Here is a 13,016-nt window from a genome sequence, read left to right on the forward strand (position 1 = left end):
CAACCTTGCACAAAGAACCACAACCTTGCACAAAAGCCATGATATGAGGACATCTACCCAGCAACTGCCTGTTCAACTTTTGGACTGAAGCCACCTGTATTCTTGTAACCAAGTATTATTATTTTAAAACGATCTGGCCGGGCACGCTGGATCACGCCTGTAATCCCAGCACTTTGGGAGGCCGAGGCGGGCAGATCACGAGGTCAGAAGATCGAGACCATCCTGGCTAACACGGTGAAACCCCTTTTCTACTAAAAATACAAAAAATTAGCCGGGCATGGTGGCGGGCGCCTGTAGTTCCAGCTACTCAGGAGGCTGAGGCAGGAGTGTGGCGTGAACCCAGGAGGCGGCGCTTGCAGTGAGCAAAGATCGCGCCACTGCACTGCAGCCTGGGCTACAGAGCGAGACTCCGTCTCCAAAAAAAAAAAAAAAAAAGAAAACAAACAACACCAAAAGGTATGCAATCCTTCTCGTTTTGCCTTTAAAAGCCTCTGCTTTCCTTTGCCTCCCTGAGTACTCCGCGCCCCCACCCCTTGGGTGCCATGGCACATTTATTCCCGAATTGCAATCCTTCTGCTCAGTCAGAGATAAACTCAATTGGAGAATCTCTGTGTCCTTATTTGAGGTTGACAAAGTATCTTACAGTTGTGGGAATGGTTATCTTCCCCGGGAAAAGAGCAAGAGAGGAACAAGGTAAAGTGAGAGGAGCACCCCCGAAAGTCACAGCCAACTTTGGTCCCATCATCAGGGCTGCAGTTTTCTGGGCGTTATTGGACCAGCGTCATTAAGCAGGAAGCCCACCCTCTCCCAGCTGGCTCATTAGGAGCCTCCTATTTCTGCTGGGTCCACCTCCCGGCCTGGGCGGGCAGAGGGAGCACCCTGCTGGTCAGAGGATGCTCCGAGGCCCGACGCTGCTCCCGAGGGCCGTCATCCACCTAGCGGCCGGCCGGCCGGCCTGGAGCTGCCCCGCCCACGGCCTAGGTTTCGTTTTCCCTCGGGGGCCCCGCCCGGCGCCCCGGGGAGCCGGAGGTGGCGGAGATGAATGGCGGGCGCGGCGGCCAGGAGCCGGACCCCTGGGGAGTCGGAGCTTGTCGAGGGAGGCGGCTGGCGCTGCCCGGAGCATGGCGACCGCGTGGCTGAGCTCTTCTGTAGCCGCTGCCGCCGCTGCGTGTGCGCGCTTTGCCCGGTGCTGGGCGCGCACCGCGGCCACCCGGTGGGCCTGGCGCTGGACGCAGCGGTGCACGTGCAGGTAGGGACGATGGCGACGGGGTTCGCCGCGCGGCAGTTGGGGGAGCCAGCCCAGGCATAACGGCCGAGGAGGGGGCCGTTGGCGGGTTACAACCTGGAAACCAAAGGTGCCCCAGAGGGCGTCTAAGCGGTCGATCGAAAGTTCAGAGCGGGAGTCTGAGACCCAAGGAAGGGCAAAGGCGAGCCAAAGCCATCAGTTGAGCTGCAGAAAAGGTGGGTTTAGGAGTGAGAGGTTGGGAGCCCAGGCTGGTACCCAGATGTCCTTGACCGTGTCCACCATGGCCGATCCACTACACTGCCATTGGGCTGGAAGACAGTCTGCCTTTTAGTTAACAGAGGTACAAACTCTCCCTCTTAATAAACAGCCCTGTGTAGCTCAGAAAGCCACACAGACATCTCAGGTTTACTCAATCTGCAGTCCACAGAAAGGGCCTGTGAACCTTGAGCTGAAGACGGCCTGACTGCCCTGGGAGCAGCCTCAGCTGTCACTACCTACCTCCTCTCCCCTCCCCGGCCACACAGACACTCCCATTCCTGCTCATGGCATCCCCGGGTGAGCCATTATTATTACAGCCATTTTATAGGCCACAAGAGGAAGGCTCTGGAGGCAGGGGCAGGCCTTGAACCCAGGACTCCATTAGCCAGATGCCCCCAGCAGGGCCATTGTCACCATGGAATCCTCACCTATGCACAATCCTAACAGTGCCCAGGGGCTCTGGGGTCCTGCTCCAGCTTCCCAGCTGACTTGTTCTGCAGCTCCTCTCAAATCCTTCTCTCTCTCTGGGTTTCATGAAGCCTGGGTGAGGTAGGCCCTCCTGTCTGACAGATGTTGATCCTACCACTTGTCTCCAAGAAGTCTTCTGTAATGAACTCAGCCCCATCGTGAGCTTTTCTCTGGTACTGCATGACTCCAGACCACCACATTGTGACAACCTTGGAACTCAAAGGTGAAAAGGGGATCATGGGGGACAATCCAGTGGAGTCATGGACTCAAGACCTGTCCCTGCCATCAGACCCTTCCTTTTTTTAACATATGAAATGGATGTAATTATAATAATGGCTTCTTGAAAAACTGTTATTCAGAATTAACAAGGCTGCTTTCCACAGATCCGGCTCAAGAACCTCACCCATCCATTTGTCCATCCCCCTACCCGCTACCTACTGTCAACTTAAAGTAATAAGATTCACAAAATATGATTAAGTACAGAGTCTATCCAAGCCTAAAGCTTGAGGATGGCCAACTGGGACCATAGATTCAAATTTCTGTGACTATCCACTCTGATGAGCAGCAGTTACATATAAGTTTTTAAGGAAAAAAGAAGAAACAGTTCCTAAATTGTTTACCAAGAATGTAAATTTACATTCTTGGTAAACGTAAGCATGACATAAGCAGTTGGGCACAGTGGCTCATGCCTGTAATCCCAGCACTTTGGGAGGCTGAGGCAGGAGGATCACATGAGGCCAGGAGTTCGAGACCAGCCTGGCCAACATGGTAAAACCTCGTCTCTACTAAAAAATATGAAAATCAGCCAGGTGTGGTGATACACATCTGTAATCCCAGCTACTCGGGAGGCTGAGGCATGAGAATCACTTGAACCCAGGAGATGGAGGTTGCAATGAGCCGAGATCACGCCACTGCACTCCAGCCTGGATGACAGAGTGAGACTCTGTCTTAAATAAATAAATAAATAAATAAATAAATAAATAAATAAATAAATAAATGAAAAAGAGAATCTCTACGGCAGAACACCACCAAACCTATTCCACTGGGGAGTCAACTAAAAACATCATGAAGAAAATCCCAAGCCTTCTTTAAAAGCCAGGAATTGGCTTCTAAAACTTTTTCTACAACATTCCTTGTTGTAGCCAGGAAATAATTCAGGATTTAGTCCAAATTGTAGGAAAATAAAAACTCAAAAACAATGGCCAGGGCTGGAATCTAATAACAGGAATAACAGGTGTGCATAACAGGTGTGCTAAGATTTTCTTCTGAAACATAATTTTTCTCTCTCTAGTTCCCTGTTTTTACCAAAAATGAGTCTTGATAGGACAAATTTACTTGCAAAGTAAGTTTTAGCATTATACTTGGCCTGATAATTTGCATTATTGGGACTTTCATAAGGAATTTTGGATTCGACTTATTTTTTCTTGAGACACAGGGTCTCACTCTGTCACCCAGACTAGAGTGCAATGGCATGATCTTGGCTCACTGCAACCTCCATCTCCCAGGCTCAAGCGATCCTCCTACCTCAGCCTCCCAAGTAACTGGGACTATAGGCATGCACCACCACACCTGGCTAATTTTTTTTTTTTTGTATTATTTTTGTAGAGACGGGGTTTCACCATATTGTCCAGGCTGGTCTAGAATTCTTGGGCTCAAGTGATCCTCTTGCCTCAGCCTCCCAAACTGCTGGGATTACAGGTGTGAGACACCACGCCTGGCCTGGACTTGACTTTTAAAAGCCTCACAGCCAAAAAGCCAAACCAAGGATTCACCATCAGACTATGCCTGTGATACCCATACACATTGGGTGAATTCTTCTCCTCTCAAGGTCCCAAAATATATTGAGGTTCCTAGACCTGTCAGAAAGTGACATTCTTTACTTACCACAAGGTTGGGAACCTTGTAAGGGAACTGTGTAGACAAGGACCAAGCCAGTCCAGTCTTTCCAAGGGTCTTTTTTTTTTTTTTTTTTTTGACAGGGTCTCACTCTTGCCCAGGCTGGAGTGCAGTAGTGCAATTTTGGCTCATTGCAGCCTTCGCCTCCCAGGTTCAAGTGATTCTCCCATTCCAGCTTCCTGAGTAGCTGGAACTACAGGTGTGCACCACCACTCCTGGCTAATTTTTGTATTTGTTGGTAGAGATGTGGCTTCACCATGTTGGCCAGGGTGGTCTTGAACACCCCGACCTCAAGTGAACTGCCCACCTCAGTGTCCCAAAGTGCTGGGCCCCCTTTTATTGTATTTTATTTTATTCTTGTTAACATTTTTAATAGAGGCGGGGTCTCACTATGTTGCCCAGGCTGGTTTCAAACTCCTGGACTCAAGTGATCCACCTACCTCAGCCTCCCAAAGTGCTGGGATTACAAGCCTGAGCCACCAAGCCTGGCCCCTAAGGGTCTTTTTATGGGCTCTGTAAACTTGATTTCAGTTCCTGAAAGCAGTCTGGTCATATATGAAGATATATCATTTCAGTCAAAGCCTTGGTAAAATTACCAGTGTCTCCAATGTGGTCTGTTACGAAAGAAAACATATTCTTATTGAACTTATGCAAATAACTGTGTTGTCATAAAATGAGAATACTCACAAATAGCCAGGTGTGGTGGCTCATGCCTGTAATCCCAGCACTTTGGGAGGCTGTGGTGGGCGGATCAGTTGAGGTCAGGAGTTGGAGATCAGCCTGGCCAACATGGGGAAACCCTGTCTTTACTAAAAATACAAAAATTATGCTGGGCGCAGTGGCTCATGCCTGTAACCCCAGCACTTTGGGAAGCCAAAGTGGGTGGATCACGACGTCAGGAGTTCGAGACCAATATGACCAACATAGTGAAACCTATCTCTACTAAGAATACAAAAATTAGCTGGGCATGGTGGTGGGCACCTGTAATCCCAGCTACTCAGGAGGCTGAGGCAGGAGAATTGCTTGAACCCCAGGAGGCAGAGGTTGCAGTGAGCCAAGATTGCTCCACTGCACTCCAGCCTGGGCAACAGAGCAAGACTCCGCCTCAAAAAGAAAAAAAGAAAAATTAGCCAAGCGTGGTGGTATGTACCTGTAGTCCCAGCTACTTGGGAGGCTGAGGCAGGAGAATCGCTTGAACCTGGGAGGCGGAGGTTGCAGTGAGCCGAGATCGTGCCACTGCACTCCAGCCTGAGTGACAGAGCAAGACTCTGTCTAAAAAAAAAAAAATTAATTAATTTTAAAAATGAAAATAAAAAATAAAATAAATACAAATAGTTTGCAAACTTTGGAGAAATCAGGTAGAGAGAAAGACAAATGTTTCAATTTTGCTCACAAAAGTATACTTTATCCAGTTGCTGTGACAAAAGAAAAAATTTTCTTGACTGAAAAACAATATAAAAAGAATCAGCAATGTTTCAAATTTTTAAAATCATAAAAATCACTTTTATCCTCTATCAGTTTAGTCCCATGTAAATAATTCTTGCTCTGCTTGATGTTGGGTTAGCAGTCTGCATGAATGCCTCAGGTTTTTATTAGAGTTCTGGAAGCTCTTAATCCAATGGTATGATATCTGAAGTTACCAGAAACCTGTATTCAGGAGTATTTGTCAGGGTTTTATCCAAAAATTTCTTTAAAGAAGAAGCAAATTTTGTAGCTGATTATAAACGACTTTTTTTTTAAAGAATCAAAGTAAAATAAAAGTTGTCGGCCGGGCGCGGTGGCTCACGCCAGTAATCCCAGCACTTTGGGAGGCTTAAGCAGGCGGATCACGAGGTCAGGAGATCGAGACCACAGTGAAACCCTGTCTCTACTAAAAATACAAAAAAAATTAGCCGGGCATGGTGGCGGGCACCTGTAGTCCCAGCTACTCGGGAGGCTGAGGAAGAAGAATGGCCTGAACCTGGGAGGTGGAGCTTGCAGTGAGCCGAGATCACGCCACTGCACTCCAGCCTGGGCGACAGAATGAGACTCTGTCTCAAAAAAAAAAAAAAAATTGTCTGTGGATGATAAAAGGCTTAGAATAGCCACGGTCAAAGATGAAATTGACCAGGCTATTTGGTTATTTGTATGGCATACAACAGTTTATCATAATAATTATGATAATGATATACTGATAACATATACCAAGACATATCAGACTTTCAGGAATGTCATACAATTTTGGAACACATTAATAATACACTTTTATAAACATAACTCAAAGAAGGTTAAACATCATTTCTTATTTGACAATATTTCCCATATGACTTTGACATCCCAAATAAGCCTAATGTGTCTCTTTTGGACTTCCAGGGGTCCTGGTTATGCCCAAGTTAGCTTGGGTCAAAAAGACTTAATTTTTGAATTTGAAATTTAATTTTGAGAAGTATCTCAAATATTAAAGGTTTAAAACACTTGACATAAAAATAAGAAAGGTTTAAAACACATGATCAAAATAGAATCACAGGTCACTACAAAATAATGGTAATTAATTTAGCCAAAATGATAATTCAAAGATTTCAAAAAGCAAAAACCACTCTGATAGAGGAGATTCAGTTCTCAATCAAGAGACCTAATAAAGACAGCATGGGACAAACTCTCCCTGGTTACCTTTTCTTTGCCATTTATGCAAAAGTAAATACATCTTTTACCATCTCTTATTAATACATTACATTTTTATTCAAAGGAGAAAAACAAGTTTTATTTTTAGGCCAGGCACAGTGACTCATACCTGTAATCCTAGCGCTTTGGGAGGCCAAGGCAGGCAGATCACTTGAGCTCAGGAGTTCAAAACCAGCCTGAGCAACATGGTGAAATCCTGTCTCTACAAAAGATACAAAAATTAGCTGCATGTGGTGGTGTGTGCCTATAGTCCCAGCTACTTGGGGGGCTGAGGCAGGAGGATTGCTTGAGCCTGGGAGGTCAAGGCTGCAGTGAGCCAAGATTGCACCACTGAACTTCATCTTGGGTGACAAAGTGAGACCCTGTCTCAAAAAAAGAAAAAAATTACTTATGTGTTAGTATATTATCAATCATCCAATCTCAGTCATCTTTGACTACACAAGATAAGATTTCCATAAACCTTCGATAATCTCTCATTATTTTCTATTAAAGAGCAGATCAATGCTCTGATAAAACCCGGTTGTTCCAACACAGGAGCCCAGACTCTGGCCTTACATGAGTGTGCTTTTGATATTAATACTTAAGTTTTAGAAAAACTTATAAAAAATTTCCTTCTTTTTTTTTTGAAATGGAGTTTCGCTCTTGTTGCCCAGGCTGGAGTGCAGTGGCATGAACTGTCTCATTGCAACCTTCGCCTCCCAGGTACAAGCAATTCTCCTGCCTCAGACTCCTGAGTAGCTGTGATTACAGGCGTGTGCCACCACACCTGGCTAATTTTTGTATTTTTAGTAGAGACAGGGTTTCTCCGTGTTGGTCAGGCTGGTCTCAAACTCCTGACTTCGTGATCTGCCTGCCTCAGCCTCCCAAAGTTCTGGGATTACAGGCATGAGCCACCACACCCGGCCATTTCCTTCTCATTTTAACCAATTTGATCACATACAAAATGTCTTTTGTGACATTAATCTTCCACAGACCTTCTAGACTTTGCTTAAATCTTCAGTTTTGTCCTATACTTCCTTTTTATTTTGGCATTCTACCTTAGGACAAAAATTTACTTCCCTTTTCCCATTATCATTTTGACTACACAAAGTTCTTTCTCATGCAAAAGAAAAATTACTGTCTTTCAACAGTCTTTATTTGCCAAAAACACATCTGACTTTCTTTATACACTCTGTAAATAGAATTGTTTATATCAAGTAGTTTTAATCACATATATTAACTACAATTTTCACTCTTAGTAACCCAGATTTCCAGTGAAAAACCTAGGAAGTAAGTAATTTTTAGCTGTTTGCTGCCAGCATTTGTAGATGAAAATAATTTCATAATTTCTAGAAAGATGGCTCCTCAATTTTTTTTTGTTAACAGATTGAAATATATTTAGCTTTTCTATACCATATAAATGATTCAGACATTTTATGATGACCTATTACTTCATTTAACATAACATGATATTAAGTTACTGAAAACAATTTTCGTTTGTTTGTTTATTTTTGAGACGGAGTTTCACTCTTGTTGCCCTGGTTGGAGTGCAATGGTGCGATCTTGGCTCACTGCAACCTCCGCCTCCCGGGTTCAAGTGATTCTCCTGCCTCAGCCTCCCGAGTAGCTGGGATTACAGGCATGCGCCACCATGCCTGGCTAATTTTGTATTTGTAGTAGAGATGGGGTTTCTCCATGTTGGTCAGGCTGGTCTCAAACCCCCGACCTCAGGTGATCTGCCCGCCTCGGCCTCCCAAAGTGCTGGGATTACAGGCGTTAGCCACCGTGCCCAGCCTGAAAACAATTTTTTTTTTTTTTTTTTTTTGAGACGGAGTCTCGCTCTTTCACCCAGGCTGGAGTGCAGTGGCGCGATCTCGGCTCACTGCAGGCTCTGTCCCCCGGGGTTCACGCCATTCTCCTGCCTCAGCCTCCCTTGTAGCTGGGACTACAGGCGCCTGCCACCTCGCCCGGCTAATTTTTTGTATTTTTAGTAGAGACGGGGTTTCACCGTGTTAGCCAGGATGGTCTCGATCTCCTGACCTCGTGATCCGCCCGCCTCGGCCTCCCAAAGTGCTGGGATTACAGGCGTGAGCCACCGCGCCCAGCCTGAAAACAATTTTTAACACTATGAAATGTTCATTTATAAACTTTTATCCCATTTACATTTATTTAATTTTTTCATTCTTAACAATTTTGCCTGAATAGTTCATTAAACAAAGCTAGCCACCATCAATTTATTTCTTTGCTAATCATTTATATAGCCTGTGAATGTCATCCTCCCAAGCAGCTGGAACTTCAGGCATTCTCCACCATGCCCAGCCAGGTTTTTTGTTTTGTTTTGTTTTGTTTGTTGTTTTTTGGTAGAGATGGGGTCTTGCTATGTTGCCCAGGCTGGTCTCAAACTCCTGGCCTTAAGTGATTCTCCCACCTCAGCCTCCTGAGTAGCTGGGATTACAGGTGCAAGCCACTATGCTCAGCTCTTGAATCTCATTATGTAAGGTTGACACTATGAATACTCATTTTGCATCCACATACCCACTTTCCTATCCATTCACCCATTATTCATTCATCCATCCATCATTCACCAAACATCTATTCAGCATATATTTTGGGCCATGAGTCAAGGAATAGATCAGATTCTTCCCTGACCTGGAAGAGTTCCCTGGCTGGTTGGGGGAGAAGCTGGCAGCTCCTGATAATTCTTTTTTTTTTTTTTTTTTTTTTGGAGACAGTGTCCCACTCTGTTGCCCAGGCTGGAGTGCAGTGCTGTAGCGGCATGATCATGGCTCACTGCAACCTCCTGGGCTCAGGTGACCCACCCCTGACCTCAGCCTCCCAAGTAGCTAGGACTACAGGTGCTTGCCACCACGCCCAGCTAATTTTATTTTATTTTATTTTATTTGCGGTAGAAGCAGAGTCTCATCATGTTGCCCAGACTGGTCTCGAACTCCTTGGGCTCAAGTGATCCTCCTACCTCCGCCTCCCAAAGTGTTGGCATTACAGACATGAGCCACCATGCCTGACCAGCCCCTGATAATTCTGTTCAATTCAGCAAACACTTTTGGGTCACCCCCTGGTCCCTGTGGGGAGTGGGAATGAAGCGAGCCTGCCCTCAAGAAGCTCCCAGTCAATGGGGCAGCCAGATCTGGGCCCAGCAGCTGAGTGTAAGGCCAGCTGTAAGAAAGGCTAAGATGGAGATGAGATCACACCCTTGGGGAAGGGGAGTGCAGAGCAGACTTGGGGAAAACAGCAATTTCAAAAAGCAAAGATATGGAAGGTGGAAAGAGCAGGAAGCATGAACTCCACTGACCTCTCACACAGTCCAGGGCCAGAGGGTCACAGACTCCCTGGAATGTATGTTTCATGAGGACAGCACCTGGAACAAGGCCCAGCACATAATAGGTGCTCAGTTAATACTCAATAAGTAGATGCTCTTTCCCAGACCCCAAGCTGTTTGCCTTAAAGTCCTACTTGAAAGGCTGGAAAAGCAAGTCACAAGCAAGACTTGTCCTAGATAAGTAAAGTGTGAGGAGGGGGTGCAAATCAAGATTTGAGGCATAACTGATGTGGACCTCCGAGGATCAGAGAGGTCCTAGTCCCAGCTCATCCATCAACTTGCCACATGACTTTGGGCAAGTCACCTCACCTTCAGATGCCTCCACTGGAAAAAGAATACAAGGGTAAAAGGAAGTGACCCCTGCGGGGGGCCTGTTATTTGGAAAGTGACAGTATTATGACTTTTTTCCTAACTCCTTCCTGTACAGAAACTCAGCCAAGAATGTTTAAAGCATCTGGCAATCAAGAAGCAGCAGCACGCTGACAACATAACCCAGATAGAAGATGCCACCGAGAAGCTCAAGGCGAGTGGACATTTCTTCCTCATTCCGATGGAAAGGCCCACATTTCCCCCTAGATACAAGGGACCCCCAATACGGAGCCAATGAAAAATAAAAATCAACTGTGAAGGGGCAGATCAGGTTTGGTGGGGCCTGGAGCTTCTATAATTCAGGGTTCTTTAGAAAAAGAACACAAAATTGGGCTGGGCGCTATGGGTCACGCCTGTAATCCCAGCACTTTGGGAGGCCGAGGCGGGCGGATCATGAGGTCAGGAGATTGAGACCATCCCGGCTAACACGGTGAAACTCCGTCTCTACTAAAAATACAAAAAATTAGCTGGGTGTGGTGGCGGGCGCCTGTAGTCCCAGCTACTCGGGAGGCTGAGGCATGAGAATGGCGTGAACCCGGGAGGCGGAGCTTGCAGCAAGCCAGATCGCACCACTGCACTCCAGCCTGGGTGGCAGAGTGAGACTCTGTCTCGAAAGGAAAAAAAAGAAAAAGAATACAAAATTACAGACAGAATTAGGTGCAAGACCATGAAGGGGCCCTGCAAGTGAGGGGCCCTGAGCTCCGGTTTCCTTTGCTTTGTGGCAAATCTCTGGTTCCTTAGTGTCATCTGCCACTCTATTGGAGGAACTAGCCCATTATCCCAAATTGCCTTAAACAAAGCAAAACACAGCTTAAGGAATATGCAGATATCTCTTTAATTCCACTGCCTTGCTGAAAGAAAGCAAGTAGGGTATAGATCTGTTCCACAAATAGGTACTTTCTTCACTCTCCTTTCATAATGATATTTGAATGGATTCTCTGTGGATTTTGAATGGGAACTTGAGGCTGACATTATTCTAAGTAACCATTTTGACCTGACAAAGTTGTTGTGTTTTTAGGGCCTCAGGGGCTGGTCACTTCCCCTTGCATTCTCTGTTGCTCCCTCCCCCTTTCATCCTCTGTTGCTCCCTCCCCCTTTCATCCTCTGTTGCTCCCTCCTCGCAGTGAGGGCTGGGGTGGGAGGCCCTCCTGGGGCCTGCCCCACTGACAGCTAGAAGAACCCCTGCTCTGCACTTTGGGAGGCCAAGGCTGGAGGATCACTTGAGCCCAGGAGTTCGAGACCAGCCTAGGCAAGATAGTGAGACCCCTCCCATCTCTGCTAAAAATAAATAAAATAAAATAGCCAGGTATGGTGGTGCATGCCTGCAGTCCCAGCTGTTTGAGAGGCTGAGGTGGGAAGATCGCTTGAGCCCTGAAGCTTGAGGCTGCAGTGACCTAGGATCACGTCACTGTGCTCCAGCCTGGGCAACAGAGCAAAACCCTATCAAAAAAAAAAAAAAAAAAAAAGGAACCCCTGACTGATTCACACAAGAGGAGGAATGGCTCTGACCATGGGAGAAGCTGGCACCCAGTTTCTCCTGTGACCGGGCCAGGCCACAGAATTGGCTCCCACATTTACCTAAAGTCCATTCTCTGTCAGGTGTCTTCATGACAGTTTGCCGGTACCCTGAGGACATTTATAGTTCACACCTGTGGCCCCAGCTTAATAGTGTCTCTCATGTCTTCACGAGCAGAACTCTGGGCTAGGAGATAAACAGTACCAAAGGATTTAGAAAGTGAGAGCTGTCATGTTGGAAGGGCTGTGGGGAGGCCTGAAGATCAGGCTCCCTGTCTGCAAATGCCTGAGCAGATATGGTTTGAGGGCCCCCAAGAATTAGGACCCATGTGGAGGGTCTAGGCTTCCCCGGGCCACACTGGAAGAATTGTCTTGGGCCACACGTAAAATACACTAACACTAACAATAGCTGATGAGCTAAAAAAAGAAAAAAAATCCCCAAAAAACTCATGATGTTTTAAGAAAGTTTACAAATTTGTGTTGTGCCACGTTCAAAGCTGTGCTGGGCCACATGCGGCCCACGGGCTGCAGGTTGGATAAGCTTGGCCTGAGGGATGGCCTGGGGTAGGTTTCAGCTTAATCTAAGGCATGGTTCTCTTTCTCTTGACCTTTTCCCCAACTAACTTTTTAACTTTTTATAGATTTAGAGGAAGTTGCAAAAATAGTAGAGTTTTGTGTACCTTGACCTAGTTTGCCCCAAGGGTTGTTACATAACTATAGCACACTATCCAAAAAAAAAAAAAGGAATGGTTTCTGTGTATAGTTTTATGTCAGCTTATCACATGTATAGATTTGCATAACCACCGCTGCAATCAAAATGCAGGCTATTCCATCACTGCCAAGTTCTACCTTCTTCTAGGCCAAGTGAGCTGGCTCACACCTGTAATCCCAGCACTTTGGTAGGCTGAGGCAGGCAGATCATTTGAGGTCAGGAGTTCGAGACCAGCCTGGCCATCATGTTGAAACCCCATCTCTACTAAAAAAAACACACACAAAAAAAGCCAGAATGGTGGCGCCTATAATCCAAGCTACTCGGAAGGCTGAGGTGGGAGGATCGCTTGAACCCAGGAGGTGGAGGTTGCAGTGAGCCAAGATCATGCCTCTGTACTCCAGCCTGGATGACAGAGCGAGACTCCATCTCAAACAAAAAAAGAAAAAAAAATCTACCTTCTTCTACACCTTTATGGTCACCTTCCTACCCACTGTCTCCCCCCCACCAATCCCTAACCCCTGGCAATTATTAATTTGTTTGATAATTGTGGCATTTGAAAATGTCATAAAAATGGA

At 46.2% G+C, this 13,016-nt stretch overlaps 1 protein-coding gene across 1 annotated transcript in view; it reads left to right on the plus strand.

The window, feature by feature from the left end:
• The first annotated feature begins 911 nt into the window (after positions 1-911).
• Positions 912-13,016, plus strand: part of TRIM14 (tripartite motif containing 14) — a 36,353-nt gene continuing 24,248 nt past the window's right edge. Inside the window, exons 1-2 of the mRNA XM_030795620.1 lie at positions 912-1,249; positions 10,273-10,368. Coding sequence (XP_030651480.1) covers positions 1,043-1,249; positions 10,273-10,368 — 303 coding nt within the window. The 5' untranslated portion in view covers positions 912-1,042. The remainder of the gene's footprint in view (positions 1,250-10,272; positions 10,369-13,016) is intronic.

The sequence above is a fragment of the Nomascus leucogenys genome, chromosome 1a (genome assembly GCF_006542625.1).
Source record: "Nomascus leucogenys isolate Asia chromosome 1a, Asia_NLE_v1, whole genome shotgun sequence".
In the NCBI taxonomy this organism is placed as follows: Eukaryota; Metazoa; Chordata; class Mammalia; order Primates; family Hylobatidae; genus Nomascus; species Nomascus leucogenys.